At 36.6% G+C, this 25063-nt stretch overlaps 1 protein-coding gene across 1 annotated transcript in view; it reads left to right on the top strand.

Moving 5' to 3' along the window:
* The window catches only part of Phex (phosphate regulating endopeptidase homolog X-linked), a 202065-nt gene extending 180838 nt beyond the window's left edge, over positions 1 to 21227 (top strand). The window contains exons 19-24 of the mRNA XM_032890280.1: positions 5477 to 5544; positions 7874 to 8004; positions 13648 to 13713; positions 14849 to 14953; positions 17901 to 17977; positions 20776 to 21227. Of these exons, the coding sequence (XP_032746171.1) occupies positions 5477 to 5544; positions 7874 to 8004; positions 13648 to 13713; positions 14849 to 14953; positions 17901 to 17977; positions 20776 to 20878 (550 nt within the window). The 3' untranslated portion in view covers positions 20879 to 21227. The remainder of the gene's footprint in view (positions 1 to 5476; positions 5545 to 7873; positions 8005 to 13647; positions 13714 to 14848; positions 14954 to 17900; positions 17978 to 20775) is intronic.
* The last annotated feature ends 3836 nt before the right edge of the window (positions 21228 to 25063 follow it).

Genomic DNA, 25063 nt, shown 5'->3' with positions numbered 1-25063 from the left:
TTATGTAGGTAAAATTAGACAATATCTCATACAGTTAAAATTCAGAGAAATATAACAGTTTTTGTCTGATTAGGCTTCTTCAGAAGCTGTTCTTGCCATAAGGATGTAAGTAGTTTGGAGCATAGTTCAAAGGAAAATGATACGTTGTGTTCTATGAGTCTTCTATGCCTGGTAAAAATGAATTACCACTAAAACTATCCAAACAAGTTAGCCTATTTTTGTGTGATCCATTTTTTTGAAGTTGTAGGGAATAAATTACTATCTTAGATTTTCTGACTTTTAGAGGGGGGCCACATTACTTTCCCTATGGCCTTCTTTTTCCATCTTAAAAATGTCAGTGTAGTATTTCCTTTGACATCTTATCTTTTGTTTCTTTTGTTTTTAAAGACACTTGTGGTTACTCTGGGCCCACATAGCTAAGTCAGGGTAGTTGCTCTCTTTTAAGGTCAACTGGCTAGCAACATTAATTCTGTCTGCAACCTTAATTCCTCTTTGCCACATGACATAACACATTCACAGGTTCCAGGAGTTAGCATTAGGGAATCTTGGGGAAGCCATATGTGTGTTACAAAGCTAATGTGACATCATGGGCAACTGGAAGTCAGTCTTGCTGGTAAATTACAGAGCATGCTTCAAGATAAAGGTTATTTATTCTCTACCTCACATTCTATCAGTGGCCTTCCTATGTGAAATAATCTCTGATGGCTGGAGAAACTTGGTAGACAACTAGTTTTAAGTTGGCCCTCAGAAGCAGTGTGATCAGTGCAATGAGACATGCTCTATGCTGAGAGAACTTAGGTAGTATCAATAGAGGGTATTACAAGGAAATACTATTATTAGTGTAAATGTAAAATATTAGGTTAGCATCTAATCAAATCTATTAGTAGCATACTGGTCCTTAGCTGAATAGCTTTCTTCAGTATTCAGGAATTTGGATTCTTTTTTCCCCCATAGTTAATTAGGTTAGAATCATGCGCACTTAGTTTATAAAATTAAAAGTCTAAGTAATTCTGTAAGGGCTCTTTAGTCTGAAAAAACACTGGCATTCTTTGATTCTGCTTATCCCAGACAATTTAATGGAGTTTTCTATTGTTATATAACTATAACTGAAGACTTGGAAATGGTCTGCTTATGTTTGGAAATTATTGATTTAGTGATTTGTTTATTTGGTCCATGGGCATGAGATTTTTATAGAAACATAAAAATCAAAAACTTAAGAATTCTTGTTAGTGTTTGTTAGTATTAACTTAGGTGGAGACATAGTTGATACTTGAGTGAGTGTTCCCATTTTCTTTTAATAAATCACTTCAGTTGATAGATGTTAAGCATTGTTTGACTACTTTGTATTGGAATATAGAAATGGTAGAAATTACTTCAGTGAGTTGGCTTCCCAGATAGTCATCTATTTTGTCTTAATTGATAAAATGCCATGAGAATCAAAGGAATAGATATCTTTTTGCCCAGGTGGGTCAGTGTGGTGTACATGTGAGAGTTTTGTCTAGTTTTGAGGACAGAAACAAGCCAAATTACTTCCAAGGGAAAGAGTCAGGGATGTAAATAACCTTAAACAACACAATCTAAAAGTGTCATGAAACTGATGATATCTTCTCTTCTCGTCCATTATCCTCATTCCTCAAGTTCTATAAGAAACTTATTTGCTATATTTAACATCAAGGCTTGATGACTCTTTCTATGTTTCTGTGGGAAATGCTGTTCTCTAGTCCATGCCTGAAGGACAAGAACATGAAAGAGGGCTCATAAGATGACTTAGTTGTTCAGAATACGTGGTTGTTTTTCTAGAAGATCTGGGTTCAATTCTTAACCCCTACATGGTACTCACAATCTTCTCTAACTCTAGATCCCAAGGATCCAATGCCCTCTGTGGGTACCAGGTAAACACATAGTACACATACATATACACAGTCAAAACACTCATACAGATAAAATAAATATTACAAAGAACTTGCCAAAATTTAGAGATGGGGTTTGGCATTTTTTTTTTTGGCAGCCTCAAAATTGCTGATGTGGGAATTTTTACATAAGTAAGGCTGGCCTTGAACTTGAAACCTTCTTGTCCTTTCCCCTTAAATGATGGGGTTATAGACATGATGTGTTTTTATCCTTTGGAAGGAAAATTAAGTGGCAGAATGGTTTTCTGTGTTCAGGGAAGTCAGCCAGTGCTCAGCTAGCAACTTTATTGTTTTTGAAAGCACAGTTCAGTTTTAGATAAATATGTGGAAGAAATTTTTTTGGAACTATGCTAAGACATAATGGGTCACATCAGACAAGTGAACTACTAGTCATTGTAAAGAAAAGCAGGTCTCTTATTACTTTTTGATTGTTTTACCGGTTGGTTTGTTTATTTATTTATTTATTTATTTATTTATTTATTTATTTATTTTTGCAACAGGCTCACTATATAGCCCCGGCAGGTCTTACGACCCTATTAGTCTCTCAAATGCAGTGCCAGGATTAGGATTATAGGTGTGTGTTCCTATGCTCCAGCTTAAAAACTGTTTTTGAAATAAGATGTTACTAAGTTGTCCAGATTGGCCTTTATTTTTTTATCTTATTATCTCTGCTTCCCAAGTTTCTGGTAGGGACTTGAGCAGGATTTTATAACTACTTTCATCTCAGAGGTTTTTTTTTTTTTTTTTTTTTTTTATGTTTTTCTGATACAGGAATAGGGTAACCCTTACTTGATAACAGCCTGAGGTCACACTGAATCCAGACAGCAGTATAATTGTTTTGTAATTGAAACAAATCTTGTGTATCTGTTAAAGGCCTCAGATGATAATAAAAGAGAAACTGAATAGGTAGTAAAGTAACGCTGTTCCTATCTCCTTTGGAGAGCTCGATTTTTAATGCAGGAAGCCCTCCAGTTTCTGCGCAGCCAGTTGTATTCTAAGAGACACATGAATTGATTTTTTTATGGCATGCTAATTTAAATAATGTGCATTGGAAAAAGTACAGAATATCAATGTAATACTATAAAACATTATCATTATAAGGTTTAGTCATACAAAATTACTTTTTCTTTGTCTCTTTTCTAAAGGATTGTGATTTTGTGACTGAGAATTGAGATTTACAATGATTCGATCATTTTTGAATTCCCTATTATCCTTTGCAAATAAAAAGCTTGTTGGAGCAGTCCCTTTCAAGGGATATTTGTCGCCGAGTACTTTCTATATGTTCCCATTGCCCATCCCTTAAATTTACTCAGTCAATAGCATTGACTGAGGGTGTGTGGAAAACTGAGAAATCTGCGAAATCCAAATATTGTAGGTCACACAGTGCTAGCTACTGCTGCAAAAAATTTAGCACCATGTGAAATTACAAGTTTGTCCCACATAGGCTATGATAGCTCTATGATTGAAATGTCTAATTTTATTCTTACTTCTTTAATGAAGGTTTGTAATGATGGAAAAACAGTAGGAAACATTTTTTCAAATGCAAATTACCTTGCAGGAAAGAAATAACAAAGGAAAGAATTGCCACCAAGGGGAAAAATTAAATCTTACAGCACTTCCTTGGGTACAGTTGAGACAAACAATTAGCATGTTAAGGATCATTACGTCCTGTAATAACATGTTACTTCAAAAAATTCTGTTCTTTATAGCTTTTGTCCTATCTGTTTGCTGAACGACTTTGATGTTGCATGCCAGGGACCAACTATGAAATATTTTTGGCGTAATTACAAATCTTTCAATAAAGATTCTAAATTGTCTGTAGTTCTTACCTATAGGTTAACTGACTTAAATAGTTTCTATATAAGACACATGTGTCCCTTACATGACATGATAAGGCTAATTAATTATGAATTAAATCATTGTTAATTTTTTATTGTTTTACTAGGAACAGAGAATTTAGTGGTGGATGAATAAGATGAGGATTTGGTCTTCATGGAGATTATATTAGAAAATTCTAGACACATGCATCTGGAAAGTTCATTGATTTGCTCAATTTTTCTGTTTGTACTTTGCTCCAATTATCTATGCTGTATAATAAAGCACTACTGTCTTAGGATTTTATTTGCTGTGAAGAGACACCATGGTAATGGTAACTCTTATAAAGGACATTTAATTGGGGTTGGCTTACAGTTCAGAGGTTCAGTCCATTATCACGGTGAGATGAATGGCAGCACAAAACCCTACACAGTGCTGGAGAGTTCTACATCTGTATCAGCAAGCAGCAGAAAAAGAGAGACCACACTACTGGGCCTGCCTTGAGCTTCTGAAACCTCAGTGCCCACCCGCAGTGGCATACTTTCTCCAACTCGGCCACATTTACTCCAACAAGGGCACACCCTATGGGTCAAGCATTCAAACACATGAAGCTATGGAAGCCAAACATATTCAAACTATCACTACCACCAAACAGCCATTTACTGGCTCTCCAATTCTATTGTTTGGTCTGGGCCTGCTCCACTGGGCTAGATCATTTAGATTGCTTCCATTCCTTCTTGCCCTTCTGATGGGTGGGGCCCAGAAGGGCCTTTCTGGTTCTTTGTGTGTGTGTGTGTGTGTGTGTGTGTGTGCGTGTGAGAGAGTCCCTTACATCTCGGAGTTTCTCCATTGCTTTATCAGGTCTCTTGCCCTTCAATCAGGCAGTCACATTTCTTTACATTATTGTTAACTTAAAAAAAGGCTGTAGGTGAAAAGTGCCAAGTGTCTTAAGGTCTAGTTCCAGAAGCCTCTTTGGCCCCTTATACTATATAGTTTATTGGTCACACATCTCATGGCCAGTCCAGATTGAAGGGCCAGGAAATAGATCACTTTTTGGTAGAAGAGGGGACATTTGTACTTAAGGGTAGGTGATGTCGTTGGTGGCTATCCTTATAGATAATCTACCACATGCTTCCTCAGAAGTGAAGAGAAATAATATAACACTTTCCCCAAATCTGATTAAGACTTCACAGTCTTTGCTATTCAGCTGTCAGCTTGTCTGCCACAGAAACAGAGGAACGTGACTAATTTCCAAACAGATAGATCCCTTTTAAGCTCCACTCTATTCCTTTTTTTATGACTACGTTTAGAAAACAATTTAACTTCTACGATTATAGTGACTTTGCAGCAAGTTTTCAGGAAAAAATAAATAGTATATTTATATTATTTATATTTCAAGTCCTATTTTAGGTATTCAAATACAAAATACCACTGCAACAGATATAGAACCACAGACATCTTGAGACTAGAAAGGACTTTAGAAATGTCTTTCACATTCCTCATTTCACGGAGCAGGACACTAAGGCCCACGTAAGGTCACTGTGACAAAGTTAGAATTTATACTTCTTTGTTTTGATTAGAAGGATATGTTTAGAAAAATTGCTTTATACATTTTTGTACATGATTGTTAGATATTTTTGTTAACATTACCAAAAACTGTTTATAATCTTGGTTTTTCACTAAAAAAAATAAAGGATTATGCTGTCAAATTCATACCTATAATTTTTCCAAATTGTTTATTCATGACATAGATCTCTGAGTTACGGTGCTATAGGAGTAATTGTGGGCCACGAATTTACACATGGATTTGATAATAATGGTAAGTACTAGTTCCTTTCATAAGCTGTTCCCTTTTATAATAATGTTGATTGTATGGTGTTAATTGTTGTTATTATCTTTCTGTAGTGGCATCATCATAGATTGACGATTATCTCAAGAAATATGATTGCTGATTGCAAACTTTTCTCATGTTTGCTGTGATAGCTTGTAATAAATAACTATTCAGTTGGTGATCAGGGTAAATGAAAAAAAAAAAAGAAAAGAAACAGAGAAAGACTGTAGTTTCCATAAAAGCCCCTTTGCATTCAGAACAGTATTGCTGGGGCTGCTGCAGCAGCTCCAGGAATGATACTGTAGCTTTCCCTCTTTGTTTTTTCCTCTCTGCCATCTTAGGATGTTTTCCCTGGAGGTGTGAGCTCTGCCCCTGAGATGATTATATGTGCTGCTTAATTAGGAAGTTGGCCTTGGGAACTCGGCTGCCTGATTGCTTTGTATAATTTCAAGTGCTTCTTTTCTGTTTTTCTTTATATCGGCACATATTCACAATTAAAACATACAAATGTGCTCTGTATCCTGGTGTTGTTTCAGCAAAAAAGGGAAAGGCGTAAGATAACAACAACCCAAAGCATCTCCTTTGGGAGTTGTCATCTCTTTTAAAGTTTTATGACACACTTTGTGTGTGTGCGTGCATGTGTGTGTGCATGTGTGCCTGTGGGTGTATGTGTGTGTGTGTGTGTGTGTGTGTGTGTGTGTGTGTGTGTGTGTGTGTGTGTGTGTGTGTGATCAAGGGACAACTTGCAGGATTAGTTCTTCCTTCCCATGTGTGTTCAGGGTATTGAAATCAAGTCACTAGGTTTAGTGGTAAGTGGCTTTACCTGCTGACTCATCTTACTAGGCCAAGAGTTGTTATTTTAAATCATCATTTCTTTTCTTAATTTTCAGAGTATTACAGGACAGCCCCTCTCTCACACTCTCTCTCTGTCCCTCCCTCCCTCCCTTTTCCCCCTTTGACCTGAAATAGAATTCAGACTAATACAATGATTTGTAGACAGCTTTAAAAACCTAGCAAGATCAAGGTAATCTCCAACAACCTTTCCTGGATACCCATTCTGGGATAAGAGAGAATTTGGCTTCTTTTTCTTCTGAATAATAATTCTTACATCTCACCAACTCTTCCTTAATCCCCTCTTTGTCTCACTTCCCCATGCTCCTCTGGTCTTCTTCTCCCTGTTAAAGTGTAGCTGCCTTGTAATCACCAGAGTTCTCAGAGCCAGCCTTTTTGCAATTGAGTTAAGATGCTTAACTAAGAAACAAAGGTATGCGGTGCTTAATTAGTTCTGGACCTTTCTTTTGGGTCTCTCCCTCATGATAGAATCTAATGGTGGTGGTTTCATCCTATCAACAGTGCTTACTACAATGTATTGCACGTATGAGTACAAGCCTAGTAACTGACAACTGATGTGTTAGTGGGTGGAGGACAGTAACTCTATTCCTGGGGGTAGTGTAGTGTTAATAGCAAGCAACCTTGCTGAAGAGCTTTGGACTGTTTCAATGAACACTTTTGCTTAGGGGACCTTCCATGTATTTTTTTTTTTCTTACAGTCTTTTTCTTTGGAGACTCTTAGGTGGGGAATAGTAGTGTCCTTCAAAATAGGAGACTTAAACCAGAATCATTGTTCTGGAAGTATAGAGAAGATGAAGAATGAGAGACCACAAGAACACCCCACCCCCACCCCTGTTACATTTTGGAGATTTCCATCCCTATTCCAAGTTCTCATTTTAAAGCAACATTCCTCATCCAAGCAGGACAGATGGGTCTTCTATCCACACTGATGACTGTAGAATGATTCATAACAGGGGGTTATGTGTCTCTTGGCTCCTGGCAACTTAGAGGAAGCAGGTTGCTATGGGGCTGAGTCAGGTTCCGTGGCCCTATGGTTTGGATGACTCACTGGGGCTGTTCCTATGAGTTTTGGAATTTCACTGGTAGAAGTTCTTCAGTTACCTCTGCTTTTTGAATGAAGGAAACTAATTTTGCTTGCCAGAGAACATTTCAGGTCAGAGGAGATGAAAAAAGGAAGCCAAGATTGGAGAAGACTGGTGTATATGTTAAATTGATGAATCTCATTTTAAAAATGTCCTTTGTTCGTTTCAAGGCAAGAACTCTTTCAATTCTTTGCTTCCTTTCTCTGTTTTTTACAATTAAATTAATCCATGACATTGGAGATGTTGTGGGAGTTAATCTCAGGGACAGCATCCTGTGCTGTCAGGACTGGTTTGGAAAGTATGTTGAGGTAATGAAAAGGAAAGTTGATGATTTCAGCTTCTATGAAGTAACACAGATTTCTTGTAACCTTCCTTTATGTTAGGTAGAAAATATGATAAAAATGGAAATCTTGATCCGTGGTGGTCTGTGGACTCTGAAGAAAAGTTTAAGGAAAAAACAAAATGCATGATTAACCAGTATAGCAACTATTATTGGAAGAAAGCCGGCTTAAATGTGAGTACAGCTATGGTTGTGTGCATGCGTGGGGGAAACCTTGTGGGCCATTTTTCTTCATTTAGACATTAGCTTTTTTACTCCATTGGTTTTCCAAGCATGCTTCTGGGATCCACAACATCTGCCTTCCCTGAGTACTTGTTAGAAATACAAATTCTTTTTTTTTGGGGGGGGTGTGCAGCGAACTTTATTGATGGTATTCAAGAGAGAAGGGAGGGCTACCTAGGCCCCTCCTGTTATTATGGGGTCTGGGATGGAATTGCAAGGGAGATGCTCAGTGTTCGGGGCTGAGTTGGGATGGGGACTCCTCGAAACTGAGGGCCTCTCCTTGCTCTCAGTATCCTTGCTGGGCTGGGGTGGGTGGTTCAGGGTTTCTTATGTGGTCTCTCGTTCTTCATCTTTTCTATACTTCCAGAACAATGATTCTGGTTTAAGTCTCCTATTTTGAAGGCCATGACATCCACCACCCTGTTGCTGTAGCCGTATTCATTGTCATACCAGGAAATGAGCTTTACAAAGTTGTCATTGAGAGCAATGCCAGCCCCAGCATCAAAGGGTGGAAGAGTGGGAGCTGCTGTTGAAGTCGTAGGAGACAACCTGGGCCTCCTGTAGTGTAGCCCAGGATGCCCTTTAGTGGGTTCCCTCAGATGCCTTAAGCTTCACCACCTTCCTGATGTCAACATCACACGGGTGTTTCTCTTCAGGCGTCATGTCTGATCCACAATGGATATTGGGGGGAGGAACATGGAAGGCCATGCCAGTGAGTTCCCATTCAGCTCTGGGATGACCTTGCCCACAGCCTTGTAGCACCAGTGGATGCAGGGATGATGCCTGGGCTGCCCCATCCTATCATCACGCCCACAGCTTTCCAGAGGGGCCATCCACAGTCTCTGAGTGGCAGTGAAGGCATGAAACTGTAGTCATGGAGCCTTCCACGATGCCAAAGTTGCCGCGGATGACTTTTGGCTAGGGGGCTAAGCAGTTGGTAGTGCAGGATGCATTGTCTGACAATCTTGAGGGAGTTGTCATATTTCTTGTGATTCACACCCATCACAAACATAGGGGCATCAGCTGAAGAATCCTGCCCAGACCTGCTCAATCTCTAGGGGTGGGGCCTTATAGTCTGGGAGTCTTTCACAATGGCTCAGGTAGTTCTTACAGACTTTGAATTTGGAGAATCACAGGCCTATACATTAATGACATCACAAAGCCCCTAGCACAAATAAACGATGACATTCTTAAAAATCTCCCACTTAATATTGTAAAAAGCTTCTATCTAAACCATTCTTAGGCTTAATTAACTGAAATAATGCCTCACTTTGAACCAAAGGGTCTGAGAATCAAGCATTTATTTATAAAAATTTGAACAAAAGAAATGTACTTTTGAAATATTCATTTTGTGTCATATGTATGTATATAGTCTTCCATGATGACAAAATGAAATTTTATCCATATTTTGAGGATGTAAAATTTTATTCCTTTCCTTTTTGCCTTTATCTTTGTCTCCTTTCCTTTTCTCTCTTATCTACCCTGACAATAGTCAGTGTTAATAACCCTGATATACTTTCTCCAGTGTTCAGACACATGCAGCTTCAGTTAATTGCTTCTGGCAATGGTCTAAGAATTCCTGGTGTGAATACCATAACCTAGTCAAGTAACCTCTTACCCAAGGGGACAATTTTCAGTTAGAAATGCTGATGCAATAAATACTTTATTAGGCATATGCTTTTTTCCTGTGAGATTCATTTCTATTGTCACTAGAATAAAATTTCATATTTTCACCAGTGATGGATGAAATAATATATTATCTATGGAACTTTACCTTTTTTGTCAGTTATGAGAACCTTTAAAATAATAGGGCTCTTAAACTTCTGTTGTTCACATTATATGTATCTCCCTCAAGTGTATTACTCATCCTTTAAAATTTCTTTTTCTGTACTATCTTTTGACACACAAAATCAAAACATTTAAAAAATTCCAAGATACTTAATCTCTCTTAAAATTACCTTTGTCTTTGTGTTCAGGCCTATGAAAATGTCTCCTCTACTCAGATTGGATAGGAAGTTACTCAGTTCCTTTTCTCTTGCTTTGATAAGACATTACAATAAAGACAACTTATAGAAAAGAACGAATTTAATTTGGGCATTGCAGTCCAGACTATCACAGCCCATGGCTATCAAGATGGGGAGCATGGCAGCAGGGATAACGGAACCATAGTTGAGAGTTTACATGTTGAGACAACAACAGGGAGAGAGAGAGAGAGAGAGAGAGAGAGAGAGAGAGAGAGAGAGAGAGAGAGAGAGATTGATTCAACTAACTGGGAATGGCATGGGCTTTTGAAACCTGAAAGTCCATCCCTTGATGACCTATCTCCTACAACAAGGTCATACTTCCCAGACCTTCCTAAATAGTTCCATCAAATATTCAAGTAGATAAGCGTATTAAAACCATCTTAGGAGATGCTTGTTTCCTCCCAGGAAAGCTTTATAAGTTGTTCGATATTTTGTATTTAAATCTTTATGAATGAGAGTTTTATTTTTTTGTGGAATTTAATATAACTCACTGTAGAGTCTGTGTTAGAGTTTAGAACTGTATGACTCCAGAGTCATACTCACACATGACTGTAGCATGCTCTCATTCACTTATTTTATGTTTATCCATATATATGGTTACATAATCAAATATATATTTATTATGTACTTCAGCATCTATTTGTTTGCTCAAAGTGTCAGATATAAAGATATAATTTTGAAAATGGGACAATAATCATAAGAGCATATCTGTATCAATATAAATTCATTCAATTATCAGAAAACTGCTTCAGTCTCATTCCCATAGAAGGAATTAAATGTAAATGCCTGTGTGGGTATGTGTGTGGGTGTGCATGCTTGGGTGTGCTTGTGTGTGTGTGTTTATGTATGTGATTCTTTTGTAACATAAATGGTCAGTCTTTATTTTCAGGTTTTATTTAATAGAGTCTGTTCTCTGTACTGATTTTTCTTTGCAGTGACTAGGAGCAACTTAGTTGATTCACCACAGTGTACAATGTCAGCAGGCAGTGCATCTGTAGAGGTCAAGCCTGGTCTCCTGTGCTCTACTGCAGTGGTTCAGAATGTCAGGCATTAGAGGGATGAGGTCACTCCAGAATCCTGTAATTTAGATGTAAAGTTTAGAATGAAAAGGAAGGAGATGGATTCAAGCATGTGTGTATATAGATATAAATAAAAATAAATGAGACTTGAGAAGGCATGTGTTATACAACAAAAGCTCCAGAGACAGAGGTCTACTTGGGTTTGAATGCCTGATGAATGTGAGTATTTTTCTTAATCATTCTGTCTTAGAGCAACTTCTTTATAAGCAAAATCCAAGAAGGGGTTACTTGGCTCTTAGGAAAACTGAGTTTCACTCTTGATACTAAGTAAGATACTAGAGAATGTACCCCAGAAGTTGTTCAGCTCAGGAACAAAGGGCTGGGAAGCTCTACCATCACATCTGTCAGTCATTGGAAGGTGAGCTATGCTACTTCCATAGGCTAAGGTGGTTGCAAATTCTTGGTAGAGAAGGGAAAGCTCTGGGTGGCTCTGAAATCATATGCTAACAAGTAACTTTCTATGAATTGGCAATTAGAGAAGCAGAGGCTAAGAATTTGAGAGGCAGCTAAGAGGGGGATGCATAGGGAGGGCTGGAAATTAGAAAAAGCTTATGATGTAACTATATTTTAGTTTTTTTTTTGAATACATGGACTACTTTGAGTTTCAAATGCTTGTTTGTTAAACAAAAGTGTTGACCATAGTTCTTTTCTAATTGACTGTGAAAAGAGTACAAGCAGAGCATTAACTAGGAGAGTAAAGCCAAGGGATAGGGGCTCTAGGTGATACTCTGAATTTTGTTTTCTTTTTTTCTCCATCTTATTACATTGTTGGTAAATTAGTAGTTGGGCTAACTTAAAAGGTAGTTTTTGGTAGGATCCCTGGCTTGGGAGTAGGATATACTAGTTTTCTCTTGCTGATATAGCAAATTACTATGAACTGAGTTGCTTAAAACAACAGAAATTTATTCTCACAAGATTCTGTATTTCAAAAGTGTGACTTAAGTCTCTGTAGCCTAAAAGAAAGACATCAGAATGGATGTCTTCCTTTGTAGAGGGTACTAGGGAAGAGTCCATCTCTTATATTTTCTGTGTTTTTGAGGATATCAATATTTCTTGGCTTATGACCCCTTCTGTGCTGGTTTAAATGAAAATGGCCCTCATAAACTCATATGGAGTAGCACTATTAAGAGGTGTGGTCTTGTTGGAGTGGCTTTGTTGGAGGAAATATGTCACTGGGGCATTGACTGAGTTTTCAGAAGTTCAAGCCAGGCCCACTGTCTCTTACTTTCTTCCTGCTACCCACTGAGTCAAATATAGAACTCTCAACTATCTTTCTAGCACCGTATCTGCCTGCATGCCACTGTGCATCCCACCATGACATAATGGACAAAACCTCTGAACTGTAATGCTTTCATTTATAAGAGTTGCTGTGGTCATAGTATCTTGTTACACCAGATACTTTTCTTGTTACACTAAGATACTTTTCTTCTTAAAAGCCAACAATGACCACTGATACTCTTGTTTTCCTTTTCCTTTTATAAGAACACTTATAATTATGATATGGACTTATTCACATTTTAAAAGTCAATTTCGCCATTGTAGGGTAACTTGATTCCTGAAAGCCTGGAGATTTTGATGCAGATGTCTTTAAGAAGCCATAATTCTGCCTACTATACTGGGTTAGCATACCCTTAAGCTAGATAGCAAATCCTAAACTCTTCTTGTAGCGAGGGAACACAGACTGTGTATGTTAGAGGGCTTGGCTGTGATCTAATAAAAGTTGATTTATAGATACTGATTTGAATTTCATATAATTTCTATATGCCACAAAATATGGTTCTTTTGATTTTTCCTTCAGTCACTGACAAGTGGAAAATCCTGTCTAGACAAAAGCAAATGGCAGGTTAGCTTTGGCTGGGGGTGTATAAACTTATAGACTATTTCCATCCTAGCTCATTTACAGTTTTAAGAAACAGCTAGGAAGAATGTCTCCCCATGCTTCGCTGGGTGTCATACATATTTCAAACCTTGACCTTGTAGTCTGTACCACTTCTATTTCATTTTTGTTCCCCAAGAGAACAACTTTCCTTTCAATGTTTCATAGAAAGAGCTGAAGGTAAAATGATAATGGTTGGTTCTAAAATCTTGTTCCTGTGTAGATGGCAAGTTTTTAGAGACAGAGAGAGACAATGGGAAAAACAGTCAAATCATGTGAGTCAATCAAAGACAGTCATCTGGATATTGACATTTCTATTTTTCCCATTAAACCAGAGCCATTGAGAATATTGTTAATGTTTTATTGGAGCCAGCTCAATTAGTGTGAATAAAGAGGTGGCTGAGAATGTAATGCAGAAACTATCAAGATAAAAAAGACCACATTCAGAAGATTCTTGCTGGGACTAGTTTGCCATCTCAAAACTCATCATGTCTATGTTTTCTTTATTGCATGCAATTTTCTCCTTAAAATATGACATTTGCTTCCTATAATATTTACATGTCTTTTGCTGAATGGTACTTGACTGTGAAACACTCTCTTTTTTCCTTTTTCTTAGGTGAAGGGGAAAAGGACCTTGGGAGAAAATATTGCTGATAATGGAGGTCTTCGAGAAGCTTTTAGGGTACTTACCATTACATTTACTGGGCTTTAAAAGTTGTGAAAGCATGCATGGCTGCAACTCAGTGTACAGCACCAACTCAGTGTTGAGTACTGTGATGTTTTTGATTCACTAAGATATGTTTGTGTTTCTACATGAACTTTGTTATACTCTAATAGACAAAGTTGCACTTTTTTCTTTTTTGGAATATTAAGTCATCCTAAATAATAATGGTTATTAAGAATTATATATTTAAGATAGAGTTTTCAGACAATATACTCAGAATCATATTAAAGAATGCTATAGAACTCTTCTTGGGGCTAAATTCATGTGAATTTTCTTGAAGTAAAGATTTATCTTTATCCTTCTTTATCATTTTATCTTAAGGCCTTATATTTCAAACTTATGGCTAGAGGCTATTCATTCTCATATATTGGGCCAGTGAGAGTCTATAAAAGTATTTGCATAATCTCTCAGTGTATATTTAAAAAATAAACATAGGAAAAACATAGAAAGATTTGCATAAAATGAATATGTTCACTTTAAAAAACAGATTAATTCTAAATGTTATCTTTCTTTATATTCTGGTTAAAACATATTTTGTTTTATTAAGTGATGATAAAAAGATAATACCTTTTCTTGTGATAAAAAGAACAATATGTTGATCTCACTCAAATTTATTGCTGAAGCAGTTGTGCATGGTATTAAATTATTTTGTTCCTCCTTGGAATGGAAGGGACACCTTTTAAAGAGCTACTTAATATCTGATTACTGTGGTTCAATTGCTTTGTTATTTATAGAGTATAAATTATTTGTCAGTTTGAATTCTTTTTTTGTTTTTGAGGCAATCTCATTCTGTCGTTCAGATTAATCTTAACCTTATGGAAGTGGTCCTGCAACAGCCTCCCAAATGCTAGGCTGATAGATCACCCATGCCTGGATAGCAGCATAAGTTGTAAAGTTCTTTTGAAAATGCATCTGTTTCACTATTAGATGGAGTGACACTTGGTTGCATTTCCAGGTGCTTATTTTCTTAAAGGAAAACTCAACACAGTGCATTTTACACATGGCAGGAATATGTGTTTAGTACTTTTGTGTGGATTTGGAAAAGAGAAAGGCTATTATTGATGATGATGAGCTGTTCTGCTTCTGTCATTAGGCTTACAGGAAATGGATAAATGATAGAAGACAGGGAGTTGAAGAGCCCCTCCTACCAGGCATCACATTCACCAACAATCAGCTCTTCTTCCTGAGTTATGCTCACGTGAGTAAACTGAGGATAGGGCACAAGGGGGAAAATGTATTCCATTAACTTGTGCCTTTAATCAAAGATTTGGTGGAAAACTTCACTGGTATGACTTTGACTATAGTCAACATTTAATTTTGTATCAGATGTAAGAATACGTACCAAAAAAGCATACCCACAAAATAGCATTTCCTGTTAGAATGGACAAACAGGACCAAATAATTTTTTATTTAAAAGTAATAAATAATACTTTGATTGGAAAAAGGCTATACTCTGTCACTTACATGTTATCTGTGGTTAGGTTTCTGTTACAATGGCAGAACTGAATAATTGAAACAGGTATCTTATGGTTTTCAAATGTTCAAATCTATCTTTTTCTAGAAGGAGATTTCTGAGCTCTGATCTGGAAGACAAAAATACAAGGATCTATCTATTCCTACTATTACATTTTAGTCCAAAATAACAACTCTTTGTAAATGAAATAAACTAATGGAGAGAGATTTTGTCATTTAAATTTTATGTCATCTTTAAATACAACATTTTTGTCAAACTAAAGAAATTTGGTGGTAAAAGAATAATTCTGTTTTTTAAAAATTTCCATTGAGAAATTTCTCTTCAAGCATCCCCCAATCTTACAGAATGAGGATATTTTTACTCTTTTGTGCATTGGAGGAATTCTGTTTACATGGTACATATTATTTTTCTATCCTGGAAATGTACTAGAAAACAGTAACAACCTTAATGTTCAGGATCCTCTGAAATATCTTATGAAACATAATCAATGCTACACAATAATGCAAGCCCAATATATATGACAAAATAACCTAAGATATAAGGTTGAACAGGAAAAATGAGGTCTATCTTAGTTAGGGATTCGATTGCTGTGATGAGACACCATGACCACAGCAACTCTTATAACAGAGAACATTTAACTGAGGCTTGCTTACAGTTTCAGGATTTTAGCCTGTTATTGCCATAGCAGGAAGCATGGTAGCATACAGGCAGACATGCTGGAGAAGGAGTTGAGAATTTTACATCCTGATAGGCAGGCAACAAGATAGTAAACTGGCTTGAGCATCTGAGATCTCAAAGCTCACTCCTACAGTAGCACATTTCCTCCAAGTAGCACACCCTCTCGAGGCCACGCCTCCTAATACTACCATTTCCCTATACCAAGTATTCAAACACATGAGTCTATGAGGGCCAATCATCATTATTCAAACCACCACATGCTACCATGGCCTAGCTTTTGAGAAAATTAAGGACTCACATTATAAAAACATCTATAAGTCATATCCATATATATGATATGAGATGATATATCAATATCAAAATAATAGTAAACCATTAGCTTTCTTGCCCTCTCTATACCTGTAGTTGCTATGACCTGCTAAATTTGTTTCTCATATATTTTTCCATGCATTTTTATCCTTCTGGTTCTTTCAAGGCCTATTTCTACTTATTTAATAGACATTAATAGCTTTTAAAATAGTCTTTACTTCCTTTTTTTCCCTACATACTTCTGCCAGGTAAATCCTTCAAAAATATGGTTTTATTTTTCTGTTCAAGAACACTGTTTAAACCTAGTTATAACTTAGGCTTGATGATCAGTACTTCAGAAATCTGACATGAGCTTTTTTTTTCCCTGGGCATTTGCATTCTGATGCTCAACCAAGCTGAGTGTTTCCCCCATCTCTCAATCATTTATAATTTTCCTTTCAATTTCAAATGCTTTCCTATATATTCATGTATCCTAGAGGTATTCATACTTTAAACTTATATCATATTTCAAGAAATATTTCAAATGAGTATTAAGTAGGTTATACATCAGAAACAAATAACAGAGGAGTATATTTCTTGTCTTTGCACCATATTCGGCCTATATCATCAGTGGGGCTCTGACCATAGTTTTTACTGAAGGAATTGGGCTTTGAAGTAGTTCTTCTTGACAGTATTTCATTTGGAGTATTTCATCATTTCAATTTTATGGACACAAAACAATACTTTCTATTTGTTGTGAGTGTATTTCTATGTTGGTGTGTCTACTTGTTAATATAGATGTATGCATGTGTGTGTGGAGGCCAGAAGTTGTTGTCAGGTGTTTTTCCTTTGTTGTTCTTCATCTTTATTTTTTGATAAATGGTCTTTCACTGAATCTAAATATCATCAATTATTCTTGCTAATGAACTCCACTTTTTTCTACCACCACCCCTATGTTCTGCCCTAGCTTTGGGGCACAGGTACATGCCATCATGCCCAGCTTTTTAATGAGGCTTTTAGGGATCTAAATTCAGGTCCCCAGGCTTGTTCCAGGCAAGTTTCAGATTGAGCCATCTACTCAGCCCCATTGACTGTTAATGTAGCATCTTACATTACTCCTAAAACTATTAAAATTGATGCTAAATTTTCTTAAACTTTTGTTGGTAAATAGAATATATAACTCTTATGTTTATTGGTCAGAAAAAGTTAGGTAGTCATGTCTAACGTCAAAGGAAATAGAGACATGTATTCCTTTTCCAAGTCCAGACTAGGATGAGGCAAGAAAGACACCCAGGCACATCTATAATCAGTAAATCTCCTGATTGTACTAAACCTTGATATGTCTTATTTATTTTTTCATTGAAACGTATATGGTTAAATTTGATAAAGGTTCTTTACAACACTAAATTAATAAGATGAACACCTTCACTAATTCCTGGCCTCATATAATTCTCTCGATTTAAATAATTTGCCTGAAAACCTTCCTAATTTACTCAAATTGTGTAATTCACATTGATAAAACTTTCTGCTCTGGGGACTTGAATAATAGATATTGCTGTTGTTCAAAGTTATATCTGATTCACTAAAACTTCTTGCTCTCTATGAATCCCACAATTATTTTACAGTCCAACTTGGATGAGTTAAGAAACTAGAAAATGTATAATTGGAGTAGAAGTGTTTTTACTGGGGTGTCTTTACCTTTTAGGTGAGGTGCAATTCCTACAGACCAGAAGCTGCCAGAGAACAAGTCCAAATTGGTGCTCACAGTCCTCCACAATTTAGGTAAGTGAGTGAATGGGTGACCCTAGGTTTTAATTCTGCATCTCTCTACTTTGTGCCCCCAGCCATACCAATGTGCTGCCAGATGGGAGATATGAACAAGAGTCTACACTATGAAATTTATATTCTCCGTTTTGTAGAAAACAGAACTTTAGCCAAGCAGACAACAGGCATCTCTTGTTTCATTGTACTAAGGTGGTCTTCTCAGTGTCTTTTTAACTCAATTTCTGCTTAGTATTGCATCAAGAGACTGGTGAGGCTTCAAAAGTAATTGCAATACAAATCACAGTTTTAGTATTAAATTTCAGATATAGAATTAGAACTGCTTGGGGCCAGAGAGATGGTTCAATGGCTAAGAGCATTGTTGTTCTTGTAAAGTATTCAGGTTCAGTTTTCAGCACCCACATGATAGCTCATAACTACCTGAAACTCAAATACTAGGGGATCTGAGTTCCTCTTGCAGTCTCCAATGCACATGGTACACATACATATAGTCAAACATTCATACATATAAAATAAAAAGAATTATGTATTATATAGAATAATAACTGCTTTTGGAGGGCAATAGTGATGGATGCCATTAGTATGTTAGATCCCTGCTTAATAATGGGAATATTGAATTGTCTTACTATCTATTTTAGCAGGAAGGTCTGGGCAAAAGAAAAAATTCAAAATGGATTTTACTATATCAGAAGAGGATGTGATCGGATATACTATTCTGTTTTTAAGCTTCAAGAACTCCAGTTTATTCTGGTCTGTTTTCTGTTTAGGAGTATTCTGTGTAATATCTCTTGTTGTTTCCCACACACTGCAAACTAACCAACATAAACAATTGTCCCCTTTCTGAACACAACGTAAGATATATGGCTATCTTTAGTAATTACGATTCATATCTGGAGTCAGAGAGAGTGCATTTTGGTTTTCATCTTGTAAACACCCTTTGAAACAATGGCTTATATATATGAAGGGGAAAGGATTAACAACTGTAATTTTCTAAATGCATAAAATATTAAATAAAAACAAAGTTAATGTTGATATTACTTATCTTAGACTAGTTCTATGGCTTGAGAAAATTTCCTACAGTAGAGGACAGTTAATTATACAGAGAAATTCAAGAAGTCATGGCAATTTATAGTTATTCTTTGCTTAGAACATATTATACCTGGATATCTTTATGTTTAATATTTAAATGAATCCATTAGCATATCATAAGAAAGTCATCTAGGATTTCCTCTATATTTTAAAATCTTATTCCTAAAACCTTGCCTTAGAAATGCTTCAAAAATGACTATAAATTACCCACTAGCATAAAAATCTAATCACTGTGTTGGAAATTCTCCCCCACTGGGCTGAACTGTCATGAAGGCTGACAGTTTCTAATGGACTAAAATGTGATCTCACAGACAAATGGAGCAGATGAAGTCACACAGTAGATTAATTAATCAACAGATAAGTTTTAGAACCTAATTGTATTTTACTAACTAGTTGCCTGAACTGTTGGATTTTTTTTCTGCTAATAATTTGCAGAGTATACTTACTGATTATCATCTATATTCCACCTTGAATTCTTGCCTAAGGTGAATCACACTGTGATATATCAATCCCTGTCCAAACATCCCAACTAAACCCAAGAGGTTATGGGGATTTGCTGGATCCAGGCCATACCATTCATTCAAATGCCCAGAGGTAACACAATCATTAGGGAAGAAATAGTGACTGAGAATGCAGTTTTTAGTGAGCCCTTTGAATGTTCAGTTGATGATGGATAGGATTTTGCCTGACTTGTTATTGATATCTGTGGTCAGCATAGATTTTGAGTGCAGAGAGAAATCACACTGTGGGAACATCGCTTGCAAAAGGCAGCTCCAATCAAAGTGTTGAGTAGGAATCTGCAGTCTTCATTGCAGTCAGGAACTTGTGACTGTCGCAGATTCTGAAGCTAAAAATCCAGTGCAGAATGACTCATCTGTAACGGTTAGCGTCTGTCCATCAGTTAGTTGATTCTTACATCAGCCAAATTCTAGGTAGATGTGCATATCCTAATTGGTAGGATTTTAGAGAAAGTATTTTGGTACATCAAATGAAGTGTTAAAAACTAATTGGAAATGCAGCAAGAGCAATGACTTTTACAATATTATAATATTGTGAGTGAGAAAGAAGCTAAAGACAAAGTTATGTGTAGTGGACATTCCATTCACATCAAGTTCAAAGGCAGCTGGTTCTATGGTGGTTCAGTAGTAATTAGTTTTGGAGGTTTTGACAGGAAAGACAAAGGAAACTTAGGAGAGCTTGAGATGCTTTGTCTTGATCACAGAATGGTAGTAACAGGAACACATGTTAAAAAAAATAGTGGTTTCTACACTTATGATTTGTGCCCTTTGTGCCAACTGTGTAAATCTTAGAAACTAATGTCATTTTATTAACTAGTTTCTTGAAATGTTGGATCTTTTTGTTAATAATTTACATAGTGTACTTTTTGATTATTGCCTATATTCTATCTTTAACACTTGCTGGAAGTATCTTTTTCAAAAGTTAGAAAAACAAAGTCTTGGGGGTGATACACTTGTATAGGAACTTGTACACTCTTGGAAGAGTACTAGAGCCCTGGGTGGCCTTTGAAGAAATGCTGGTTTTTGTTCTCAACGACATTAATTTCTTTTCTTAATTATCTGAGCTTTAGGTGTCTTCCCTGTAAACAGACTAGGTGAATGCAAGACCCCTTTGTAGCACTGGATTGTTCCATCTGGAGCCTGTGGACATGGAGATATTGAATGACATGTTCTTTGTCATCTTCTTTTCAGAGTCAATGGTGCCATTAGCAACTTTGAAGAATTTCAGAAAGCTTTTAACTGTCCGGCAAATTCCACCATGAACAGAGGTGCAGATTCCTGCCGACTCTGGTAGCTGGAGTGCTGGTTTCTGCCATCCTGACAGAGCTGAGGAGTGCCGGTAGAGGAGTCACTAACATACTCAGCACCTACTGCTTTTTGCCTATATTTTGTCGAAGACTTTTATTTTTAATGCATTTCTATTATTTGGGTAGATGATTTGCTTGGATCTAAACAGTATCTGTTCAAAGTCATTGGGTTTATAAAAGGAATGCAAGAACTGAGTGAAACACATCTTTTTAAAGTAAGCCAAACCAATGATAACAAGTGTCAAGGCTATTTGGTTAAACTGCTCTTGGCTGATCTCCCCTATCATCCCTTTATGTTAGCCACAGCTAGGTGGTACCTAACTTTTCAATCTATAGCTTTGCAGGGGGCCTGAGGAGAGTGTATCCATAGAAAGGATCAGTCAATGAAAATTGTCACCCTCAGTGATAAAGTTGTGTGCCCTATGGTGTACAGTTATTATACAACATTTCTTAATTCTAAGGTGGTTAAATTAGAAATATGTTGGATCTTCATTTTATAGTTTATGATAAAGTTTTTCTCTTCAAGTTTGGAGTCTATTGGACAATTATCTCAGAACTTTCTTCAGATGTAGCTAACTGCCCTGTTTAAGTAAGCATGAACAAAGATGGCATACAGTCAATTTGGTAAAGGATTTGGGTCTATAAAATAGGGAAAAAGAACACATCTTATATTTTTGGTTGTGAGCCTAGCCTTTAACGGCTGAGCCATCTCTCCAGCCCAGAACACATCTTTAACTGCCAGCAGTATTAATAACTATTAACCACCACCACAACAACTAATCACACAACAATAAAGATAATAGGAAATGAAATCTGCAAACATTGATCCAGTCCCTCCATACATCAGTGAACATCTGTCTGACAGATAACAATCATGGAGCAGTTCTGATTTTGTTTGGTTCTGCTCAGATATCCTGACTGAAGTGAGTAGACATTGAGGAAATAATTTTCTGTTTCCATGTCCGGAACATATGGTTTTCATTTCCTTTCAGCATGATGATATAAACACCACACTGAGGAGGGGGTAGAGAGCCTCTTCCTTCTCAGCCACTTTATGTTACCTTCCTTAAAAGAAAATCTTTGCAAAAGTTTCTAGAAAGAAAGCATTTTGGTATATATGAATCCAATTTAAGCAATCCTGTCTAGATCTAAAGGACATAACTTTACTCTTCAAGTCTTATGAAGGGTTTAATTTTTCTAAAAACAGTACTGTATTTTGATCTTCAGAGCATTATTTTTGTAATCATCACCTATAGTGTTAATTAATTAACAGTATTAGTGTGTATTTATGTAGGATAACTGTTATCACATTTAAGAGTGTATGTAGGATAAAATTATAATGGCATTGAAGTGGTGAGGATTTCCTGTTTTTTCTATTGTTTTTAAAATTAGTATAGCCATTTTCTACCCCCCCCCATTGCATAATTCATTGTACATGGGGTGCTGGGTTAAGTGGGCCAATAGAAAAACTTCAAAAAGCAAAATGACAAAATCAGATGAACCACAGGACTTCATTTTGCATCCTTGTGACTTGTCATTCTTTTGCAAGTGTGAACCATATCCTTTTGTAACCATGGGAACTTCCAAAGAGAGAAAAATGGAAGGGCACCATCATGAGGAAAACAATTACACTGCATTAGTCTGAGGAGAGTGATTTTCCCCTTGACTTCCTCCTCTCCGAATGGATACACTTCTGAAGGGCAGCAGCCTTTTCCTCTGCTTAACCATGGTTTAATGTGACCTTGGTTTGTATTTCTAATAACAAACAGCATTATGTGAGATGTTAGAAATATGTGTGCCTTTTCTCTGGTGTAACCATTCTGATTTGATAATCCTCATTTTACTCCTGAACACTGAAGTTTGCTATGCTTATATAAATAGTGGGTTCCTTCTAGGTTTCCTTTTTTAACAATTCCAAAGAAACACATTCCTGCAGGTCAGAGAGAGTGTTTGATAAAACTACAGACTTATGACTTTGGAAATGGTATTGGTTTATTGGTTAAGGACAGCTGGTTAGTGATCAGTTAGAGTTCTCCAGTTTCTGGATGACAAGATTAGTAACTAAGTATCTTGATCAACTTAAGATTTTCAAGAGATACTAAATTCTTCTTGTAGCCACATACATCTTCTACAAGTACTAACTTTTTAAGTGTTTCTGTTAAACTTTTCAAATCACAATACTGTTCTCTGTGTGACTTGGTTTCTTAAAGAGACACTGATTAAATGATAGAGAAGGTCAGACATGAGTGGAGGAATGGAAGTGTGACAAGCAGGGGGAGCTGGCCTAAGGAAACAAGACAGGATCTTGGTCCTCCTTGATATACATGTTCACTGGAGGAAAGTCAGAAAGTCTTTAAAAATAATTATGGTAAATCAAAAGGAAATTAAATATTGGATCTCAGACTAGGGCTGCAGCAACACACTGCTCTGACTCATATAACAGCTGTTCTGCAAGTGGATTATTAACTGGGCATTTGAAGGAGTTTTTAGTTCTTTTTAATGTGTGGGAAATTCTCTTTCGTGAGTCAGAGATTTGGTATATCTAAAGCTGTGTTGTTTGGCCTTACTACCATTGTCCAAAGTTTGCTGAGTTTTTCACTAAGCATAGGCCTCCTATTCCTGACTCACTCCCTTTTATGAGATGGATTGGTACACGACTGCTGTAAAATGAGAATTCATAAATTATCCCTGAGCTTATTTAGTGCCTTACCTCAATGGAGCTTAAAGCATAGCCCATAAATTTTATCTTATTTAGCCCTGGAGCATCACTAAGACGAAACTAGGAACCAAGGCTCACCAGACAGAGGGTGCTCATGCCAAGAGGAATGGGAAGGCTTAGAATTGCTTATCAAATATCTCAGAGCATGGAAAGACAGGTTTTGTGCTTTGGGCTACTGACCTTTGAATTAACTTGCGTCTCTTAGAAGATCTTCTTTTCTGATATGTTTATTCCACCAGTATTTCTAAAGTTACTTATCATTTGGTAGCCACTGCCTTTGATATTTTTTAACATAATGTCACAGTACATCTTAAATTATGGAAAACTGCATGATTGTTTCATGTAATAACATCTTTATCACTAGTGGCAGTGCCTTACTGGTTTTAAGAAAGATGCCCTTGGATTGTGCAGTTTAAAAACAATCTATGTTGCTACTATCAGACTGGTTTGGTTGTGATTTTTTTTCCTTTGTGAAACAAGGACAATCATCATTTTAAGGACAATAAAACATTTGTTGAAGGTTTTCTGTTGCTCTCCTTTTTTTCAAACAACCCCAATCTATTATATATGTGAATATTCAGGTCTGCTTTAAAATATATTTGCCAGAAAATGGTGCAAGCCACTACAACAAACTAGATGTCTTGCTTTAGGAAAGTAAGACTTAGATGCAGAAACTTTTTCTGTGGACAATGACAGATTTGCAATCTGGTTATTACATTCCTTCTAGAATATAAGTCAGCAGATGTGGTTTTATTACCTTTGTAATAATATTCCTGCTGAGAGAAAGAGATGCCTCTGAGAAAATTATCTACTGTGGTAGGGCTGGTCTCATGAAAGTGATAATGTACAAGGCCATTCCTATTGAAGCAGCGAATTTCCATGTGCTGTTACTGTGCCTTAACAATACAGTCAATTTATAGTCATTCACTCGGCACATGGTAACCGAGCATCTACTATATTGAAGTCAACCCAGCTATATTTAGGAAGACAATATACAGTCTCTGGCTTCAGTGAGCTGTTTGGTTTAACATTAGGGATGGATATTGTAAATGGGTATAACTATACTACTGAGTCATATCTGATATGTAAGTACATTAGAGTGTGGTTTGGTACACATGGAAAAATTATTTGGCTCTTCTATGATGGTCTTTATCAGTCCACTCTTTTCCAAGATCCCAAGTTTTTTTTTGACAAGAAGCCCTAACTTACCTTTTGTGTACCTTTGTTTCTAATTGGTTATGGCCTTCTAGATACATACCTTCATGCACTTGGGGCCTCTTTGTCCAATCCACTTTCAGTGAACTGTAATTTCCTGGTAACCCTGGTACAATAACTGAGTTATATAGGAATCTGAAAGGTTGACCACTTTGCCTGAATCCAAACAAATCTATAGCCATACCATACAGTTCACAGTAATTTCTCACCGGAGCCTGTTGGGATCAGGCTGATAATG

Source organism: Rattus rattus, chromosome X, assembly GCF_011064425.1.
Source record: "Rattus rattus isolate New Zealand chromosome X, Rrattus_CSIRO_v1, whole genome shotgun sequence".
NCBI classification, from domain to species: Eukaryota; Metazoa; Chordata; class Mammalia; order Rodentia; family Muridae; genus Rattus; species Rattus rattus.
The sequence above is the reverse complement of the archived record's forward strand: the minus strand, read 5'-3'. Positions and strand labels throughout refer to the sequence as shown.